General features: G+C 39.3%; 2 protein-coding genes across 2 annotated transcripts; one reads left to right on the forward strand and one right to left on the reverse strand.

Moving 5' to 3' along the window:
- The first annotated feature begins 13,220 nt into the window (after nucleotides 1–13,220).
- On the forward strand, nucleotides 13,221–16,381 carry LOC113322684 (4-diphosphocytidyl-2-C-methyl-D-erythritol kinase, chloroplastic/chromoplastic-like). Its single transcript, XM_026570823.1, has 11 exons — nucleotides 13,221–13,568; nucleotides 13,675–13,770; nucleotides 13,856–13,924; nucleotides 14,310–14,414; nucleotides 14,500–14,556; nucleotides 14,679–14,879; nucleotides 15,107–15,199; nucleotides 15,392–15,491; nucleotides 15,579–15,678; nucleotides 15,866–15,951; nucleotides 16,121–16,381. The coding sequence occupies exons 1-11, from the start codon at nucleotides 13,353–13,355 to the stop codon at nucleotides 16,222–16,224; spliced, it is 1,227 nt and encodes a 408-aa protein (XP_026426608.1). The 5' UTR covers nucleotides 13,221–13,352; the 3' UTR covers nucleotides 16,225–16,381.
- Nucleotides 16,382–17,309: 928 nt separating this feature from the next.
- LOC113322683 (ankyrin repeat and KH domain-containing protein mask-like) lies at nucleotides 17,310–22,068 on the reverse strand. Its single transcript, XM_026570822.1, has 2 exons — nucleotides 21,848–22,068; nucleotides 17,310–19,717 (listed from the first exon to the last, which is right to left on the reverse strand). The coding sequence occupies exon 2, from the start codon at nucleotides 19,686–19,688 to the stop codon at nucleotides 17,439–17,441; it is 2,250 nt and encodes a 749-aa protein (XP_026426607.1). The 5' UTR covers nucleotides 19,689–19,717; nucleotides 21,848–22,068; the 3' UTR covers nucleotides 17,310–17,438.
- Between the last annotated feature and the right edge of the window lie 220 nt (nucleotides 22,069–22,288).

Raw genomic sequence — 22,288 nt, forward strand, 5'->3', positions numbered from 1 at the left:
AAGTTGGAAAATAAGGAATAAATGGAAATTGCGACGAATGAAGGCAACGGAAAAAAGAGCACGGCTGCGCCACTTGGCCGTCCGATTTGCTCTAGTTTGCGCCGCTTATCACCAACCGGCCATACCCCATGTTGCTGGCCGCCAGTCCCTCTTTCCCATCGACCAATCAAATTTCCCAAAGCCGCAACCTACACTTTTAATTAAAGATGAAAGTTGAATGGTCGACGTGCTTAGTTCCTTAAGAAACTGAAACTAGACTGTCCATATCAGTCTTAATATGATCACGGACGCACGACTTGGCCGGCCGATTTATCAAGCTTAGCTGCCTCCTGACGTGACCAAACAAGATCCATGATATTCACCGACGGGCCCATTTCTATTCCAACCAATCAGAACTCCCCTAGCATGTAGGTAGTGCCCATGATTGCTAACCAAAGAAGGCTAGTCGCGCGGATAAAAAAAGGTTCTAATCGAATTAAGACCGCATATGGCAGTCTCAAATCAATCGTGGTCGTTCAACCTCGCTAGCCGAATCGGTTGGCCTATATATGATTTTAAGCAACCAACAAGGCATGGACATGCTCACCGGCGGCTCAACGGTAGCTCCGACCAATCACATTGCTTCAAACCTGCCAACAATTCCGCAAACAAATTATCCAAAGTATGTCGGTCACACGGCTTTAAAAAGCCTTGAATTCGACCAACGACAGTATGTAACTGCCGTAAAATGATCTCGTCCATCCAACTCGGCCAGACAAATCGATCGGCCTAGATCTAATTCTGGGCGACCAATTCCATGAGGACTGGTCGATTCTCCCTCAACTTACTTGAATGCTCCCAGAAACTGCTCAAAGATCGATGGTTGCACTCCTTTTAAGACCGTGAATTTCGTGATCAACCAAGGCATGTGATGTGATTTCAAGTTGTTTTGTAGTAGTAGGTTCGTTGATACTTTTGAAAGCAATAGATTTTAGACTTAATTTTAAATCAATGAAAATAAAGCAAATAAATGTTGATATGTTGTGAAAATTATGGAGAGGTTGGAGCTAGGATTTCACCATTCATCAATACTTATGTGGTTCTAAATTAATTTATATCATGCAATTTAAACAATTGATTCGATTCTAAAGTATTGCCAAAATCATATTCCCAAAATATCAAATGTTAGTCGCAAGTATAACGCATCAAGAGTCTAAAAATAAGCGTGCACCATAAAGAGAAAACACATTTGATTAATAAGAATCATTTAATTTATTTTTTATCAATGCAATTAATCATATAAAAATATTGCATAAATTTATAAAATAAATATTACCACATAATTCTTGAAAGAATGGCTTCCTCCGTCGCCCCAAGGATTGGGTTTAGCTCATCATTAGGAAAACACGCTCAAAATTCATTTTTTTATTGCTCAAAGGTGGTGTACAAATGATAAAATGGGAGGAACAATGATAAAACCGGGTTTGTAATAGTTATATGTGTTAAAAACAGAAAAGAACGATAGAACAGTATTGTCGCTGATTCTGTAGCTCTCGACCCACGCCTGTGTGTCGTTTCCACTGTTGAAAAATGACTGTCTTGGATGGTCTGTTCTTCGCGTTCTTCAGATGAGCAGCAGCAAAAAAGTATTCCTGGTGGTTCTGATTATCGCCTCTGTCTTCTCCAAAACTCTCCCAAACTCTCCGTAAACCTTCTATGATATCCCAACACCTATTTATAACCCAGCAACAGCAAAATATCACGTAATAACTTCATATAATTCTCCATTATTCTTCACGGATAGTTTAGGAAACAATTCAGATTTTTGATCTCTACACGCGTTCTGAAGCTTCCAAATTTCCATATTTAACTCCTTCACACTCCAAATAGTTGTTGGGGTCTTCCAAACACGTGCAAACTCCTCTGCTGCTCGCGCAAATCCCGTGATAACCTCTTTCGAGAATAAACTCCCATGTTTTCTTCTCGCGAGTTATCTAACCAAATTTAGCCGATTAAATCACTCATGATAGTTTTGTTGGGACATATCACAACTACCCAACAAATTTCAGCCCTTTAAACTACCCAGAACTCCTTCAAACTTCAATCGAAAATTCCACAGTTCTGTTCTTCATTTTCCCGCCAAATGAAATTCAAAAGAAGAAGATGGGTGTTAAGGATGAATTTGGGTGCTGAGGATGAATTTGGGCTACGCATAACCTTGGGTTCCCCTTAGCCAAATCTGGGGTCCGTATAGCAAATGTCCTCCGGGGGTCCAAATAGCACTTTTTGAGCAACTTTTTCCACACAAGTGTATTTCTCCAAAAACACCTACATAAACATAAAAACACCATAATAAGTACAAAATCAAGCACTAGCAATAGAGAAACTGAGGATAATTTAGACACAAAAATGTGTTTATCAAATACCACCAAACTTATTATTTGCTAGTCCTCGAGCAAATCTAATATAAAATGACTACACTTAGCACGTGCAGCAAGCCGTTAAACCGTTAGGTATCCCTAGCGGCGGAGTGTTGTCTCCGGAGGGTTTACCAGAGGTGTACCCACAAAACCTTTACTCAAGACCCTAGCTATCTATGCAGAACCTTGAAAGGCACTAAAGAATCTCCTTGGTTGGCATACAAACATTGACTATAGGAGGAAGTACCCTGATGCGAAATTCCAATTGGTGTACACGAGTATGCACTCAACATACTATAATTCATATATAAGTGACAGAGCTCTACTCAGATAGTTTCTAGACATCATAATCGGAGTCAACCAATCACATGGAAAGATTAAGAAGATGGATAAAGAGAAAAATAGATGGTTAAAGTGAAGGGTGTTTCCCATATCTGTCTGAAGGCCTCTGCCAAGATGAACCTATCCTAATGGACTGAGATATCGGTCTGACTAATATCAACACAACTGGCATATACAAGGGGACCAGTGGTCGATAAACCTAACTCTAGGTCGACACAACTGGCATATACAAGGGCACCAATGGTCGACTTTATTGAATTTATTCAGGTTGGTCTGATGGTCTGGTCACAATTTTTTTTTTTTTGTATCTCAATCACCCTAGCAAAGGTAACAACTTGAATCGTGTACCCCACCAAGTCACTTAAAAAATAAAAACAGAAGGATTAGGACTCAACGAGATATGGCGAAACTACCATGTTTTTTTTTAATTATAACACCTGAGCTTTGTGCTTTTATGAATAGACTCTTTAGATGTTTCCATCTAGTCAAATTGGTTCCTCAACTCCTACAACCAAGATGTTCCCATCCACTTAGATTGGTTAGTGCCAACCTTAATAAGCACAAATTTCTAGGCTCTGGAGTTTATTTATTGCAACTAAATGCTAACAAAAAGTTTCTTCCCCACCCCAAACTTAAATCTAACATTGTTCTCAATGTTTCTAATGAAAGAGCAATACCAAAAAGTAAGGTAACATGAGGAATCAGTAAAGAGAGAAGTCGGAAACATAGTACCTGGGTGAAGAAAGAAATCAAAAACTAATATACAATATACAATCGCCTCGATGGTCAATCAAGGGTAAACAGGGTCCTCCAGAGGGACCTCCTCAACATCACATGTAGGAAAGGGCTCTAAAAAGGTTTTCAATCTCTGACCATTAACCTTAGAAGAACTACTACCATCCGGTGTCTCGATCTCAACAGCTCCATGAGGAAAGACAGTGAGAACAATAAAAGGACCCGTCCACTAAGAGCGTAAATTCCCAGGGAAAAGATGCAAGCGGGTATCATACAGAAGAACTTTTTGACCTGGAGAAAATGACTTTCTTAAAATATTCTTATCATGCACAAGTTTCATTTTGTTCTTATACTCCTTCGCACTATCGTAAGCATCTATACGAATCTATTCCAACTCATTGAGCTGGAGTTTCCTATGGGCTCCTGCCTTGTCAAGTGAAAAATTTAGCTGCTTAACAGCCCAATAAGCTCTATGTTCTAACTCAATAGCTGAATGACATGCCTTGCCATACACAAGGCGATAAGGCGACATTCCAATGGGGGACTTAAACGCAGTATGGTAAGCCCATAACGCATCAGTAAGCCTAGACGACCACCATTTCCGATTAGGATTAATTATTTTCTCTAATATACGTTTAATCTCCCTATTAGAAACCTATACTTAACCACTAGTATGTGGATGATACGTGGTAGCTACCTTATGTGTAATACCATATTTCTTCATCAAAAGCCTAAAATGTCCATTACAAAAGTGCGACCCTCCATCACTAATTATAGCTCGGGGTGTACCAAAACGTGTAAGTATATTATTTTTCAAGAACTCAATCACAAACCTATGGTCATTGGTTTTACACGCAACCGCCTCAATCCACTTAGAGACATAGTCTACAGCGACAAGGATGTAAAGGTTACCAAAAGAATTAGGAAACGGACCCATAAAGTCAATACCCCACACATCAAAGACCTCAACAACTAAAATAGGGTTCAAGAGCATCATGTTCCTACGGGAAATGGTTCCTAATTTCTGGCAACGCTCACAAGTAACACAGTGACTATGGGAGTCTTTAAACAACGAAGTCCAATAGAATCCACACTGCAATATCTTGGCAGCAGTCTTCTTAGCACTAAAGTGACCCCCACAAGCATGATCATGACAAAAGGAAATAATATTGGACTGGTCACTCTCAAGTATACATCTCCTAATAATCTGTTTTGGACAATACTTAAACAAATAAGGATCATCCCAAAAGAAATGCTTCACCTCGGCTAAAAACCTAGAACGATCTTGTTTACCCCAATGTTGGGGCATTCGACCAGTAACAAGATAATTCACTATATTCGCATACCAAGGTGCTTGGGTAACAAAGAACAATTGTTCATCAGGAAAACTATCCCTAACAGGAGGAGAATCATTAAGGGTATCCACAACAAGCCTAGACAAGTGGTATGCTACTACATTTTCCGCACCTTTTTTATCTCTAATGTCTAAGGAAAATTCCTGCATCAATATGATCCATCTAATCAATATAGGTTTAGTATCCTTCTTGTAAAGAAGATACTTTAAAGCAGCATGATCAGTAAAGATTATGACCTTAGAACCTAAGAGGTAAGATCTAAACTTGCTTAAGAAAACACAATAGCTAATAGTTCCTTCTCCGTAGTGGTATAGTTCAACTGAGCATCATTCAGAGTTTTGCTAGCATAGTAAATCACATGAAGTAACTTATTTTATCGCTGACCTTGCACAACACCAATAGCATAATCTGAAGCATCATACATGATCTCAAAGGGTATGTTCCAGTTGGGTGCCTGGACTATGGGGGCGGTAGTGAGTAAATTCTTAAGCTTCTCAAAAGCCTCTAAACAAGCATCATCAAAGACAAACTTAACGTCTTTTGCAAGAAAATTGCAAAGAGGTCAATTAAGCTAAAATCCTTAATGAATCGACGATAAAAACCTGCATGCCCTAAGAATGACCTAATATCTCTTACGGTTTTTGGGACCTGTAAAGTTTTAATAAGGTCAACTTTGGCTCTATCTACCTCTATACCCTTCGAAGATACGATATGCCCTAGAACAATTCCTGAACGAACCATGAAGTGACATTTCTCCCAATTAAGCACTAAATTCTTTTCCTTACACCTAGTCAAAACTAATGACAAATGATGCAAGCACTCATCGAAAGACGAACCAAACACTGAAAAATCATCCATAAAGACCTCTAAGAACCGTTCTACCATGTCAGAAAATACTCAACATACAACGCTGAAAGGTCGCAGGGGCATTACATAGCCCGAAAGGCATGCGTCTATACGCAAAGGTACCAAAGGGACAGGTAAAAGTGGTTTTCTCTTGGTCTTCTGGGGCTATGACAATCTGATTATAACCGCAGTATCCATCTAAAAAGCAATAATGGCTACGTCCAGCTAATCTCTCTAGCATTTGGTCGATGAAGGGAAGGGGAAAGTGGTCCTTCCTAGTGACCTTGTTCAATTTCCTATAGTCAATACAGACACGCCAACCCGTGGTCACCCGGGTTGGGATTAACTCATTGTTATCATTCTGGACTACAGTAATACCATTTCTTGGGAACAACCTGAACGGGCTGACCCACTTACTGTCTGAAATGGGGTAGATAATGCCTGCATCTAACAGCTTAAGAACCTCGGTTCGAACTACTTCTTTCATATTAGGGTTCAGTCGACGTTGCATCTCCCTAGAAGGTTTGGTGTCACTCTCTAAATAGATATGATGCATACAATCAGTAGGACTTATACCCTTAATGTCTGCTATGGTCCACCCTAAAGCTTCCTTGTTATTCTGAAGGACGGTCACTAGCCTACTTTCCTGATCACTATCCAAGTCGGATGCTATCACAGGTAAAGTTTCAGATGGGCCTAAAACACATACTTCAGGGAATCTGGTAATGGTTTAAGGTCCAACTTAGGAGGCTTTTCTAACGAAGGAACTAGGGTAGACTTAGAAACGGGTTGAGGTTCGAACTTAGGTTTCCAGCCATTACTAGTGTCTATCAAAGGGGTTGAATCTAACAAAGCATTCACCTCATTAATCACATCGTCATCATCAAAATCAATCCCAAAGTGGTCTAGGCATTTCTCGAATGGATCTTCTAACAAAGTGTTTGGTAATGACTCCTCGACTAATGTTCCTATCATGTTCACCTCTTCTATGCTCGAGTCATCTAGTTCAGAGGGTAGCTTACTAATATTAAAAATGTTCAGCTCAATAGTCATATTACCAAAATACAAATTCATAATACCATTTCGACAGTTAATGATCGCATTGGATGTAGCTAAAAACGTGCGACCTAAAATCACTGGTATTTGGTTCTCTGGGTCAGGGACATGTTGGGTATCTAGGATAACAAAATCCACTGGATAAATAAACTTGTCGACCTCAATAAGAACGTCCTCGATCACACCACTAGGAATTTTAACGGACCTATCAGCTAACTGAAGTGTCATCTGGGTAGGTTTCATCTCACCAAGTCCTAGCTTAAGTTACACATGGTATGGCAGTAAGTCCACACTGGCTCCTAAGTCGGGCAAAGCTTTCTCGACACAGTATTTACCTATTGTGCAAGAAATAGTAAGGGACCCTGGGTCTTTATACTTAGGAGTAGTGGTATTCTGGATAATAGAACTCACATGACTAGCTAGGAAAGCTTTCTTCTGGACACTAAGTTTTCGCTTTCGCGTACACATATCCTTAAGAAACTTGGCATAAGAGGGAATATGCTTAATTGCATCTAACAATGGGAGGTTCATAGTAACCTGCCTAAAAACCTCCAATATATCATTAAAGTTGGACTCCCTCCTAGTTGGAACTAGCAGCTGGGGGAACGGGGCTCTAGGAACAAATCCGAGCTCAGCAGGACCCTCATTGGTCTCTTTGGAGACTCTATCAGTCTCCTCATTTTCTGGCTCAGAAGGGTGAACTACAACATGTTCACTATCAGGCATGGCGACCTTATTGTCAACTTTTTTTCCACTCCTAAGGGTTGTTATAGAATTCACATGATTGTACGATTTCTCTCCTTTAGGGTTAGGATCAGTTTGACTAGGGAATCTTCCATCTTCTCTTTCACTAAGAAACTTAGCTATTTGTCCGACTTGAAGTTCTAAGTTAGCAAGAGACTGGGAATTATTCTTAAAATTCTGCCTGGTTTCTTCTTGAAAACCATAGTGGTTCTTTGATAACATCTCATGGTTCTTTGCTAACATAGTAAGGGTTTCTTCTAAGGTGGAGATCTTTTTCTCATTATGAAACTGGGGTTGATCTGAAGAGTTCTTAGCATAACCAAAACCTGGAGGAGGCTGAGAATTACTAGACTGTCCTTGATTCTGACCCTTAGACCAAGAAAAATTAGAATGGTTTCTCCAACCAGGGTTGTAAGTCTCTGAGTATCGGTCAAACTTTTGACGGTTCTCAAACCTAGCATTGTTATAGACAGCATGGGCTTGCTCTTCACTAACCTGACCTTCCCAAAACGAGTTATTGGGTTCTACTCCACAACTAGACACTCGAGAGGCTCTAAACCTATCATCAAGTTAAACAAGAGACCTATGTTTAAGATGATTCAATTCCAAAGCTTCTAACCTTCTATACAAAGCAGCAAACTTAGCATCAGACCCGAACTTGTATCTACCAGATTGGTGCTACTTCTATTGACCAAGAGTCTTTTGGGGGGTTCAACACAAGACTCCCACTGTTGGGATTTTTCAGCGACAGCTCCTAAGAAGGTAAAAGCATCATCAACACTTTTACTAGTGAACTCACCAGCGCACATAGACTCAACCATGTCTTTGGTTGAATAGTCTAAACCATCATAAATAATCTCTACGAGTTTCATCTTATCAAATCCATGTTGAGGACAGTGGGAAAGGAGATCATTGAATCTCTCTAAAAACCTATAAAGAGACTCTCCCTCTTGTTGCACACTAGCACTAATTTTCTGCCTAACAGACGCAGTTTTGTGCTTATGGTAGAATTTCATATAGAAAGCAGCAATAAGTTCCTTCCATGTTTCAATGAATTCAGATGGTAGGTTGTTCAGCCAGGTCTTGGCTTTATCTCTCAAGGAAAAGGGAAACATCTTAAGTTTCAAGACTTCATCAGTAAGGTCTTTTATTCTAATTATCCCACAAATTTCCTCAAAGTCCCTAATATGAAAATAAGGGATCTCATCATCTTTCCCTAAGAATATAGGGATCATATGAAGAATACTAGGTTTTATCTCGAAATTAGCCGTAGTGGCTGGAAATTTAATGCACGAAGCTCGGGTGGACCTAGTTGGGAACATGTAATCTTTCAAAGTTGCCATTGCTGGCACAACTGAAGTACTAGGGGTATTTTCCTCACGAAGAGACAGATTCTCAAAACTGAAGTTTCCAAAAACAGGGCTCTCAAAAGAAGAGTCTTCGAGCTCCCCGCTTCCACAAGAAGAACTACTAGGTTTTTCACTGATCAATCGACCTAGATTATCTCTTTTCCAAGCCCATTTTCTAATGACCTCGGGCATATACTAGAAAAAAAATCCTAAAAGGAAGGGAAGTTCTATGCAAACACAAACAAGGATGACTCCACCACAGCAAACCTACTGATTTCTAGCAAACAAAAAGCATGATGGCTCCACTTAGATTGTTTCTAGACCAGCTTCTAATCCTTCGAAAGTGAATTCGTTACAATTTAAGCAAACCCCTCTGGAATCAATCCGAGTTTAAGTAAGTTGAATCGAGACTAGGTAAGCTCAATGGAGCTTTTATACCCAAGGCCTCACGGCGTTACAAGGCGGCGTATTCAACTCGCAGAAACCATCATGAACTTTGAAGCATGCTTAAAAGAGTAACCAATATTTTTCGAAAGACTTTCCTATTAAGCTCGTTACCCTATAGGTCTCGTTCTAGTCGAATTTTGGGCTTAGATTCGCATTTGGTTTCGTTTTCCTAAGGCGGGCAAGAAGGAACGGTGATGAAATCCGAACCCTTATCTTGTATGGCAAGTCCTTGCCCTTTACTAGGAAATTAAAGCAGCCGTTTTCAAATCCTCAACATATATGCAAACGAAGGAATACATTAACTCGCTGACAGGGGATTCGCGAGTGTTTCGACAAACTTACCTCCCGTACCAGACGAGGGATGAACCGCTGAAGTCGACTCGGGCCACGACTTCTATGTCATGTACAAACCCGAGGGGCCGAGGCGATACCGTAATCGCCGTCCTTCTCTGCAAACAATTGATATTTAAACTACTCTTCCGTAGAGTTTTTTTTTAAAAAAAAGTCCTAAAGTTCACAGTCCAAAGTCCAAAAATAAAGTGCAAAAGAAAAAGATATTCTAAATAAACTCCCCGGCAGCGACGCCAAAAATTGATGTGATTTCAAGTTGTTTTGTAGTAGTAGGTTCGTTGAGACTTGTGAAAGCAATAGATTTTAGACTTAATTTTAAAATAATGAAAATAAAGCAAATAAATGTTGATATGTTGTGAAAATTATGGAGAGGTTGGAGCTAGGATTTCACCATTCATCAATACTTATGTGGTTCTAAATTAATTTATATCATGCAATTTAAACAATTGATTCGATTCTAAAGTATTGCCAAAATCATATTCCCAAAATATCAAATGTTAGTCGCAAGTATAACGCATCAATAGTCTAAAAATAAGCGTGCACCATAAAGAGAAAACACATTTGATTAATAAGAATCATTTAATTTATTTTTTATCAATGCAATTAATCATATAAAAATATTGCATAAATTTATAAAATAAATATTACCACATAATTATTGAAAGAATGACTTCCTCCGTCGCCCCAAGGATTGGGTTTAGCTCATCATTAGGAAAACACGCTCAAAATTCATTTTTTATTGCTCAAAGGTGGTGTACAAATGATAAAATGGGAGGAACAATGATAAAACCGGGTTTGTAATAGTTATATGTGTTACAAACAGAAAAGAACGATAGAACAGTACTGTCGCTGATTCTGTAGCTCTCGACCCACGCCTGTGTGTCGTTTCCACTGTTGAAAAACGACTGTCTTGAATGGTTTGTTCTTCGCGTTCTTCAGATGAGCAGCAGCAGAAAAGTATTCCTAGTGGTTCTGATTATCGCCTCTGTCTTCTCCAAAACTCTCCCAAACTCTCCGTAAACCTTCTATGATATCCCAACACCTATTTATAACCCAGCAACGGCAAAATCTCACGTAGTAACTTCATATAATTCTCCATTATTCTTCACGGACAGTTTAGGAAATAACTCAGATTTTTGATTTCTACACGCGTTCTGAAGCTTCCAAATTGCCATATTTAACTCCTTCACACTCCAAATAGTTGTTAGGGTCTTCCAAACACGTGCAAACTCCTCTGCTGCTCGCGCAAATCCCGTGATAACCTCTTCCGAGAATAAACTCCCCTGTTTTCTTCTCGCGAGTTATCTAGCCAAATTTAGCCGATTAAATCACTCATGATAGTTTTGTTGCGACATATCACAACTACCCAACAGATTTCAGCCATTTAATCTACCCATAACTCCTTCAAACTTCAATCGAAAATTAAACAGTTTTGTTCTTCATTTTCCCGCCAAAATGAAATTCAAAAGAAGAAGATGGGTGTTAAGGATGAATTTGGGCTACGCATAACCTTGGGTGCCCCTTAGCCAAATCTGGGATTCGTAGAGCAAATGTCCTCCGGGGGTCCAAATAGCACTTTTTGAGCAACTTTTTCCACACAAGTGTATTTGTCCAAAAACACCTACACAAACATAAAAACACCATAATAAGTACAAACTCAAGCACTAGCAATAGAGACATTGAGGACAATTCAGACACAAAAATGTGTCTATCAACATGCTCTATACAACGATGCTTCGTATGCATCGATTATTTTAGGATACTTGCTTAAAAGCGATGCTTTACAAACACCGATTGCAAACGATATTTTACAAATATCGAGTTTACAAATAATTTAATTATTTAATCTAAGAGCATTGCATGCTTTTGAGGCAAGTCTCACGACTTGACTTGTCACATATGACTTCCCGCTGCCTATCTTGCGCGTGATTGATCAAAATATTTAGGTCTTGCAAACAAGACTCGCTCAACAACTACCATGAAGGACATGTTTCATTCCTCATGTAACTTGCTACATATTTTTTATAAAATACTCGAGACATCAAACATGTCACAAACTGGGGGATGTTCATCGGGGTATTGGTATGACGGTTTACAGCGCGACGTGCAACACGCCCATTATGAGAAAGTATCAGGAAAGGCGGACAGTTAGTGGCAGTGGAGAAGTAGTGGGTGTAAAATCAACCAGTCTTCCCCCATAGTAGGGACGTGGTTTTCATCATCTTACACGATCCCCACTCCTCCTTTACTCAACTACTTCCATTTCCTATGAGATCAGGGTGTGTTCGACTATGACTTGTATAAATAGATTTTCAATCTATTTTCACCAATATGAGTTCATTAACACAAGTATCCAGAAAATACCAAGAACTTATAGCTTACATTCTGCAAACAAGTTCTATATTCTGATACAAGTCATAAAACAACCACACTTTCATAGTTCATCATTCTGATCTCAAACCTTCTTTGCTTCCCTCCCTAAGATCAACCCTTCTCCTTAATTTTGTGACCGAAGCAAGACTGGATGGTCATTTCTTGGTTTAGGCCAGAATTGTACAGATTGATCTCTCGAATCTAAAGTATTTATGTGCAGTACATTTGTTTAGGATTTAGATTCGTTTCTCGGTGGCACACCCAATTTTCCATTTTCAGCAGAATCAGTTTTTACCCTACTATAGGTTGTTAGACCCCCGCTTTTTCACTAATTGATTGGCTTGTGATTTCTCTAATGAATGCTAATGTTTATTTGTTACCATTTTTGCAAATCCCTACCAGTATCACTATTAGTTATCATCATAAATGGATCCACCCCTCCCCCTCCCTGGATGGATAAAATGTAATATTGATGGTGTTTTTGATGAAATATATATGGACAATGGTGCATGCTATATAACGAGGGAGTTCACAAATTGGGCAATGGTTTTTGATGTTGACTCTGCTGTTGAAGCTGAAGCAAGAGATATTTGGGATGTTCTAAAGAAAGATGATGAGAAAAACTTACTCAAATTATCACTGAAAGCGACGCCAAGAACCAATTTCAGCTGGGAGGTATGATGGGGACCTAAGAACGAATATTATCTTTAAAGACATTCAATTTTTTTCTTCTAAGTTAGTTTCATGTTTATTTACTTTTCAGTTTTCAACCTCGGTTGTGTAATTTGTTGCTCATTTTTCAGCTCAATAGGCTAAAACAAATAATGCTTTCATGTGCTAGTGTGTACCTCCAATCTGGGTTAGATAATTATGGAGAAGGATCATTTTTCTTTTTAAAAGCCGTTGCTTATGGGAAAAAAGAGAAAAGAAAAGAATATACGAGAAGACTAGGGGGAAATTTGAGAGGAAGACATGGAAAACCCAAACAAATACAATAACTCTACAACACAAGAAACTTGGAGCAGCACCCTTCTGACTTAACTACTGATGTCACTAGGCTTTTACCAGCGTGGCTAAAGCAAGCCCAACTACTGATGTCACTAGGCTTTTAGAATTTAAATTTAGATTAACTAGTGGTACTAAATTGATTTGGAACGAGTACTATTAGTGACCGAATCAAGACAAAACAATGGACAACAAATCCTAGCATCCTACACAGAATTGATTCCTTCCTTTCCAAATTCCTTAATATATATCTAGGAAATTAGATTACCTGACAAGTTCATGTAGTAGTTACTAGTTAGTTGTTTGTTTCGGAGTGACAGACATTAGTCTCGTCTCAGTTTGGCTTATCCATGGCTTCCTCTCTGTACCTTTGCAACCAAAACCTTAATTACCCTATCTCTCATGGAAGAAAATCTAGTTATCTCTGCAAAAATACCAGTCTTTCAGCATTTTGGGGACATGGGTATCGTAAATTCAGTCAACATCTTCAAACTGTTTCTTTTCAAAGAACCCCTTTTGTTAAAGCCATGGCTTCTAATTCTAAAACTGATAAGCAACAAGTAGAGGTAAGAGTTAAGTTTTAATCTTTCTTTTTTTCTTTTCTTTTCTCTTTGTAGTGTTGTTAATTCTTCCTAGTAATTTTAGCTTTGAGAAAATTTGTATTGGATTAAGATAACTTATGATCCAGATGAAAGGCTGAATAAATTGGCTGATGAAATAGATAAGACAGCTGGTCTCTCAAGACTCACTTATTTTTCACCTTGCAAGGTAATCCAGCATTTTCCTTTTCTTTTTGGGGGTTCTTAAATTTGAAGAATTTTTTAGTTGAATTTGGTTATTTGCTTGAGTGCAGATTAATGTTTTCCTGAGAATTACCAGGAAGAGAGAAGATGGGTTTCATGAATTGGCTTCTCTTTTTCATGTAAGTTCCTTTCACCAACTAATCTGATTCTTTTTTGGTTCCTAAATTAAGATGTCCTTCTGTAATTCCTCCACCTGTTTGAAACTCGAAAACAAATGAACAGTCAATATCGATAACATGTGATTTCATATGGATTACAATTATTAGTTTTAGTAAAGAGGTGAAACGAGTTACTGCTTCACTGAACTTGACTAAGGTTTACAGTCTACTGCTTCTCTGCATCTGGAAAATGCATAGTTGGAGTGAGTAGAGTGATGCACACCCATATCTAGTATAGTGGTCTTGTTTCCCTACGGAAAACAGTCTGAAATCCACCTTATTAATCAATGTTATGTTTCAATACCAGCTAGCATAACCTTATTGCATCCACTTTCACTTCCTGCAGGTTATAAGTCTAGGAGATACGATTAAATTCTCTTTATCACCATCAAAAAGCAAAGATCGTCTTTCGACCAACGTGTCAGGAGTCCCACTTGATGATTCCAATTTGGTAACAGTGTATTTATAACTTCCGTATAGGAGAGTGCTATTTTATTTCTTCATAATGTTCTAATGCTTTTGCACCTTCTTTGCAGATTATTAAAGCCCTTAATCTTTACAGGAGAAAGACCGGTAGCGACAACTTCTTTTGGGTAAGAATTAAGTAGATAGGGTTATTGATTTGGAAAGCTGTTTGACATTTTTGAATTGACAAACAAATTGGGTCCTCAAGAAGTTGGATTTTAATTCTATTTTCATGTCAAAATGCTATCAGATTCATCTTGACAAAAAAGTGCCGACTGGGGCTGGGCTAGGTGGTGGAAGTAGTAATGCCGCTACTGCACTCTGGGCAGCTAATCAGTTCAACAATTGTGCTGCTTCTGAAAAGGAACTTCAAGAATGGTCAAGTGAGATTGGTTCAGATATTCCTTTCTTTTTTTCTCGTGGAGTAGCCTATTGTACTGGCAAAGGAGAGGTGCGTGCATCTAAAACGTGAATTTGTAAACTGTGCATCTATGCCTTGTACATGTAAATGAACATGGCATGTACAGAAGGTCAATAAGAGCTCCTAATAGAACCCACTGTAAATTTGGGTCGACTGAAGTTTCGGCATGGGATAATAATTATTTCCGATTTTTGTTCGGAATGTACTTTGGTGATGGCTAGTTCTGAACCCATTGAATTTGCACTTGGTTTATCCAGGTCGTTAAAGATATTCCGCCTCCTATACCCTTGGACATGTCAATGGTTCTTATAAAGCCACCACAAGCATGCTCGACGGTTGAAGTTTACAAGGCACATAAACTCAGTAATTTATTGTATTCATGCTTTTCAATTTTTTGTTTTACTTATTGGTTTAAAATTTGAAGATATTATCTTCGGTTAAACACCTTTCCGATTTTATTTGGCTAAAAGGCTTCAATGAGATTGTTATCATTGCTACATTTTCTCGTCAACATTTTCCTAAGATGTAGCGTATTTGTGCAGCGTCTTCGATTAGATCAAACTAGCACAGTTGATCCTGTTACATTGCTGGAGAAGATATCAAAGAGCGGGATATCTCAAGGTGTTTGTATCAATGATTTAGGTATGAAAAGTTAAGGTTTTAAATTTTTAATTGTTTTCATAGTTTAGAATAATAAAGCTAGGTGTTTTAATGGTGTGGCGTTTACAGAACCTCCTGCATTTGAAGTACTACCTTCTCTGAAAAGGTTAAAACAACGCGTCCTTGCAGCTGGTCGTGGTCAATACGATGCTGTTTTCATGTCCGGAAGGTACCGCTGAACTTCTTTACAGATATTTATTCATTTCCATTATTAGTGATGATAGAGTCATTTTGCTTTACTGTCAGCTAGAGTCTAGATTGAACAGATGGTGACACTAGTCTGCAAAACGAGCACTTCTCTTTCCTTTCCTTTTTCTATTCTTTGATATAATAAACAGATGTCACTATGCATGCAGTGGAAACACCATTGTAGGAATTGGTTCCCCAGATCCCCCGCAATTTGTTTACGACGATGATGAATACCAGGATGTCTTTCTATCAGGTCTTCCCTCAGCAGCAATACCATGTTATCTTTCCAATTTACTTGTTTGCATGATTTTACATAGATTCAAAACCAAAAGTGGTCATGAAGTATTAGTAAGGGAATTTCAGAGGGCTTCTCTATCTCAATTGGATAATAATATATTTCCGTGTTTCACCAATTGTTGCAGAGGCATGCTTTATAACTCGAGGAGAGAACCAGTGGTATACAGAACCAGGTACGACAATGAATTCGTTGGAGTCGCCCTCAGATTTGTCCTCAACAATTGACTAATTAACAATCTAGTATGTCATTTTTGTTAGGAAGTATGAGCAGTGAATTCATGTAATATGATATTTTTGGGGTACATGCCATTACCTTATTAAACTTGTTTATAGCTTTGTGATGATCTGAAAAGAAAAGCCAAGAAATCAAAATCCTGTTTAGTTTTGTTGTTTTTTGGATAATAAAAAGGGAACAGAAACAAACTACATGCTAACAGCAACCTGCGTTACTTCCAACCAGTATCTAGGGGTTTGCTGGTAACAGCTAGCCTTAGCTAAATTTACTATGTCGTCAGTTTTTGGACTTCAAGTCCTTATAAAAGATATATCTTAGCGAAAGTTCTCATAAAGGTAGTAGTGGTATCAATGATAGAGTGCCTGCCAGGAAGTGGATCTGACAGCTCCCTCCAAGGCTCTAGAAAGTTGCTTATTTGTCCCTGCTAGGTTGATGTGGTTGCACTTTAAAAGTTTCGCGCACTTCGAAGCTTCTAGAGCAGCTAGACTGTCTCCCTCGTCTCTTGAGTGGACTCTGGCTGCGTAGCTTCTTCTGCCGATGGTTGTACCTGCTGTAGTGTTGATACAAATACCTAGTCCAGTTATCTCAGTGAGCTTGTCATAGGAGTATGATAGCAGAAAGTCGGATCATTGTTGTTATTTTCCTGATTAGGAGTTTGAATATTTCCGGTGGTTCTAGTAGTTTCAAGGCATTTAGATCAAGATGGTTGAGAATTTGGTTTCCTGTGTATATCGGGTTAGGTTTCTTCTAAACAAACCAAAAAATGGTGGCACAAATTACTGTCCAAGACCCCATCGAGGATGCTTGTTGTTGTTCTTCAACCAGTTGTTGCACCAATCACATGTTCACTATGCTAAGAGCTTGTTCTGGATATTGCAAACCTAATAATGGTCTGCATGTTCACTATGCTAAGATCCTGTTCTGGATTTAAGCCTTTACTCAAGTCAACAATGTCTTCTCCTCTTGTGGCGCTCTATATGGCTCAGCAACTGGGAACTGGCCTACAACTCGGTTTCGATCACTGAGTCGTCTCACAACGTATACACTTCACGGGCTAAGCAAAGAATGAGAAAGTATGCTAATAAAAGGGGATGGGGAACTATATTAAGAACGCAACATCTTTTTCATTAGAGACGAACACCAACGAAGACACAAATGCAAGTCGTTTTTTTCTTCTTTTTTCTTTCCCCCATCTTTCCCACATCCTCTTACAGAGAAGGGGATGTAACAAACTGCCTGGGTAAGCTAAACAAATCCTTCCCAGCAAACGGAGACGTCCACTCATGTGCCGGTGGCCCAACAGAAGAGGATGATGGTGGACCCTGTTGCGAAGCTGATATTGTCTCTGTTACCGTCGAAGCCATTGTCAATCCTTCCTGCTGCAAACCCGCCGTTGTATAGACACCACCTGCTCCATTCAAGTTTGCTGACCTCATCATCATTGTAGGTGACTGAGACAATCCTGTGGGATTAGGAGCGCTCGTATTTGCCGCAGCCCATGAATCATACATGCGACTGTTATTCATCAAAGACGACGCTACATCCCTGTTATTCATCAGAGATGATGCTAGATCAACCCACCAGTTGTTCTCTGATGAAGGCTTCAAATTTGACGCTGATTCCAAGGTCCAATCAATGTTGGTGTAATCCAACTGCGACATTGATCCTCCGGTGCTCCAATCTACTGACGATGTTGAGCCAGATCCTCCACCAGGACCCCACCCAGAAAACAAGCCCAAAGAAGACGGAACAGTTAGTGGTGATGCCGATAATGGTGACAACATCCCTGTTGCTGTGTTATTCCATAAATTACTATTCCCACCCCAAGTGTCTCCACCACCAGAAGTATCTATTACCAGATTTGGATTAGACATATATGGTTGTTGCTGCTGCTGCTGCTGTGGCTGATAATGACTTTGCTGGTAAAACTGCTGAGAGTTTATAATGCTGGGCTGGGTAGGATTTCTTGGGCTCGGAATATATGGTGGTGATGATAAACCACCGACATTGGATTTCATCAAGAGCTCAACATTTGGGGAACTGTTAGAGTGATGGTTCGGTGGATACCATCCAGCAGTTCCTGGCGGCGAGGCACTAATGCTTGTGGCTGGAGTAATATTATTATTCTGCTTCGCATTAGCGGATTGTGGTCGTTGCATCATGATCACAGGTTCCCTTACAGCTCCTGTCTGAAGATTCTTACCTTCACTTCCAGCAACAACATACCGAGCCTCCACTTTCGCTGCTGGTTGTGGCGGTGGTGAAGAACCTTGCAAAGGAGGAGCCAAAGAATATGAAGCAGATGAAGAACTTGATCCCCCATTCGGCATCCACCTCTTTTCTACTGATGTTGCAGCTTGTACCGGTGGTCTTGCCCACTCTGGCTTTGGCTGACTCTTCCTCAAAGATTGTAAGTTTCTGCTCAAAGACTCTGGAGATGCCACAACTGAAGCCGCTGCTGCTACTGTTGCCTTGGTGTAGTTAAAATCTCTATCATCTTTTCTCTGTTGTATTGTTATCGGGCCAGTTGAGGCCCTGGCCGGTGGTTTCATTATGTTCGGAGAGGCAGAGACTGGCATTTTACTGGTACTATTATGCACTTGCTGATCTCCGCCAGTATCATCCGTCTTTGGCAAAGAAGTGGGTTGTTCTTGCTGCTTCTGTGCTTTAAGGTTCTCAGATGCCTTCTCTAGATCTCCTTCACATGCTACAACAGCTCTTTCAACCTCTGGCTTTGAGAACCCGTATTTTATTTCCAACGCTGCAATCCGAGAAAGCTCTTCCGTTATATCAATTTTCAAATTACTACCCCCGCCATCAAGATTAGCACTTTTCTGCTGAGCTGATTCTTCTCCTCCCTCAAATAGCCAATTAACTGATTCCTCAATCCGACCCTCATTCAATATCAGGGCCATAGTTGCACGTTCGGAAGAGAAGCCCATCGCCACAAGTTGCTGAGCAAGTGCTTCCAGTTTCCTGGATATGAGATAACCACTGCACCTCTCATGCAACTCCTGGGCTCTCCTCTCTCTCTGACGCTGGTGCTTCCTCTCATTCTTCTGTCGGATCTTTTCTCGCTTGTCATTGTCACATCCAGGGATAGAATCTTGTTTAATATTGGTGGTGAGGATCTTGTCTTTGTGGTCTTCGGACTCCCCAGAGCAACTATCGTTGTTAGAGACAGAATCATATTCCGCACCAGTCCCTACCGAGCTACCTGATTGCTCATCTGTCTGGTCTATATTCCGAAACCGACTGTTGCTGTGAGGAGGTGGTGAGGAGACAGGTGGTGCGGTATCAAGGGTGTGAAAGGTTCCCAGAAGTGGGTTGTATGCACTTGCTGGAGCACCATTTCCTGTTGTACCAGGTACAGAGGCCTTGGATGAAGATTTCTGCTGTTCCTTGGCTGCCCTTGCTGAGGATTTATCCTTGGGTTTAGATCTGGAGGCTGGAGACATTTCTTCGCAGGCTAATGCTAGAAATTTTCCTGTTACGACAAGAATTTTTTTAAGCATCCAGAGTTTATTAGAAAAACATGAAACAAAATCAGAAATCAAAAAAACAACTAGAGTGGCTAAGACTTGAATGATTTATACGATGATGTACATTTGTGTAAAAACCAATAAAGAGAATGTAATTCACAACCGAAAACTTGAGCCTTACAGAGTACACTCAATGAAATTTTCAATTCTAAACTAGCACAAAAGAAAACACTCAATTTGATAATTGGACATTTGTATACTTATTTTACATGAATATGTAACAGATCTTCACATGTTAAAGGTGATTAGGACGTGAAAGAACAAACAGGTGGCTGACAACTTCAGAAGATGTGAAGGAATGAGAAATATACACTAAGTCCTATTTTCATCTAATTATCAATAAAATATCCGTATATGCAGCTCTATCGAATACGATCCGCGCAAATGACTACACAGGTGTTTGTTGGTTTAAGAGTGAAGTCACTACCTAAACCTAAGACTATGTAGAAGAGTCAATGAAGCCTATATTACCAAATCTCATTTCCCTCCACAATCTGGTAGTTAAGCTTCTTTCATAACGCAGGCAACACGACCTGAGATGGCTAAGTAAACAAAACACGCATGAACTGCTTTAACCATTATATTTAAGTTCACAAAACAATGCACTCATGTTTGAGCATGGTGAATCACTTGACGTGAACTTGTTGCCATGAAATTCTCTTGTCTCAATAGGGAATAGAAAACTTGAGCACATTGTAGGTTGGTGGAAGCTATATAGTGGTTTCAGTATACATAGAGAATACTTCAATAATTCCTTCCGAAGGATCAGTCCGATAATTCCACTCACCAGAAAAAATAGCACAGTACTTCCAAAATTGGCTCAATTTAGATGACGATAATCTTGGATGATGACTACTTCAATGTAATTTATTTTATGATCCAAATCAATACTAAAGTCTTCCATTTTTTTCCGAACACGTGCTGTAGCATGGAAGCCCATCACGTTCAATTGTTGGGAAACAGATCAAGTCAAAAATACCAATTGATACGCAGTATCAAAGATGAGAAGGACAACCAAAATGTGCATTGCCAAGTATATCCTTCCCCAAATGCTATGGGAATTATCTAATTCATTCCCCGGTTCCAACTAACTCTGTGGTTAGTGGCATTGTAAGTACCAGCTGTCGGAGCTATATGGAAGCACGGCCTATGAGGGTTGGATCTTTCTAATTAACATGATATCCATGTAACTCCGCAGAGACTATTCAGAGAACATTCCCTACCATCTTATAAGCTAACCAAAGTAATCAATAACCATTCAGATGATATTATAAGTAAAGAGGCATGGCAACCCTAAAGTCTATTCCTTCTAGTCATGCAATGATTTTCAGTGCCAAATTCCAGAACCAAACCCTTGCAGGCACCACCTGAACTCATACACCCACGAATGGGAATTTGAAGAACAGAAAGGAGGGGGTTATAAAGAGACTTTTCAAAGAGGCTGAGCGAAATCCAAATGCTTCAGTTTGGATAATTTCCCCAAAAACCGATCACTTATATCCAAATATATATCACCTACAACATGCACAATCTGGATATTCATCTGGCGGATTAAGAAACTTAAGTTCTTCTCAAAATTTGTCCTTCCAATGTAATATGCAATAATAACAAATGTACGACTTTTCTACCAATCGTTCACCAATCTTTAGAATTCTTGTTACAAACTCAGAATGCAAAATCAAGCCCTTGGAAGAAGAAAGCACTGAATTCCCTAAAGAAAAGAAAAAAAACAAAGAAAATCTCTGTCCACACCACTCAATAAATAAATCATCTTAACAGACGGAACAGCGCCTTTCAGCCACAAGCAATCAAGATCTATCAACCCATAAACAAAACCTAAGCTCAAAACGCAAAACAACGAATATAAATTGAAATTCAACCTCAAAAAGCCCTAATTCACAAAAAAAAAAAAAAAAATTAACCAATCGATCTAAAAACTAACACGAAATCATTAACAAAGGTAAAAATTACACGCATCATTGAATACTAAATCTATCCTATACCAAAGGAAATCATCAAAGGTATCAGAAACGAATGCATAGCTGAGGAAGAAGGAGAATTTGTGAGGAACTAACCTGGATTCTTAAACAAAAAGAGAGAATCGATTATTTAGAGAGATCTCGTAGCTATAATTGGAGATCTAAGGAGATGAAAGATTGGGATTGTACCGAGAATATAACGATCGAGTTAGGGTTTTGGGGGAAGGGGTGATTGAATCGCTCTCTATCTCTCTTTTTTTTTATTTTTTCTGTCTTCTTTTATTTTCTCTCTCTCTAGTTTTGTTTTTAGAATTTCTATTTTGTTTTTAATTTTTTTCCTTTTTTAATTTTATTTTCCTCTTTTTCTCTCTCTTCGTGCGCCTATCTTCCGAATTAAATGGGTTTTGAGGTCTAGTTTTACTTTTACCTAAAATTGGATCGGCTTTTCAGATCCGCACCGAATTTGGAAGAAATGCTTAACCCATTTTAGAAAAAGCAGGTTCAATAGTCCATGATAGAGATAGGTTCATTGAGCAA

This window comes from Papaver somniferum, chromosome 11 (assembly GCF_003573695.1).
Source record: "Papaver somniferum cultivar HN1 chromosome 11, ASM357369v1, whole genome shotgun sequence".
Lineage (NCBI taxonomy): Eukaryota > Viridiplantae > Streptophyta > Magnoliopsida > Ranunculales > Papaveraceae > Papaver > Papaver somniferum.

Coding starts and splice junctions, on each gene's coding strand:
- LOC113322684 (XM_026570823.1), top strand. CDS start 13,353: ATGGCTTCCTCTCTGTACCTTTGCAACCAAAACCTTAATTACCCTATC. Junction 13,925..14,309: donor AATTGGCTTCTCTTTTTCAT/GTAAGTTCCTTT, acceptor CACTTCCTGCAG/GTTATAAGTCTAGGAGATAC. Junction 14,415..14,499: donor CACTTGATGATTCCAATTTG/GTAACAGTGTAT, acceptor CCTTCTTTGCAG/ATTATTAAAGCCCTTAATCT.
- LOC113322683 (XM_026570822.1), bottom strand. CDS start 19,688: ATGTCTCCAGCCTCCAGATCTAAACCCAAGGATAAATCCTCAGCAAGG.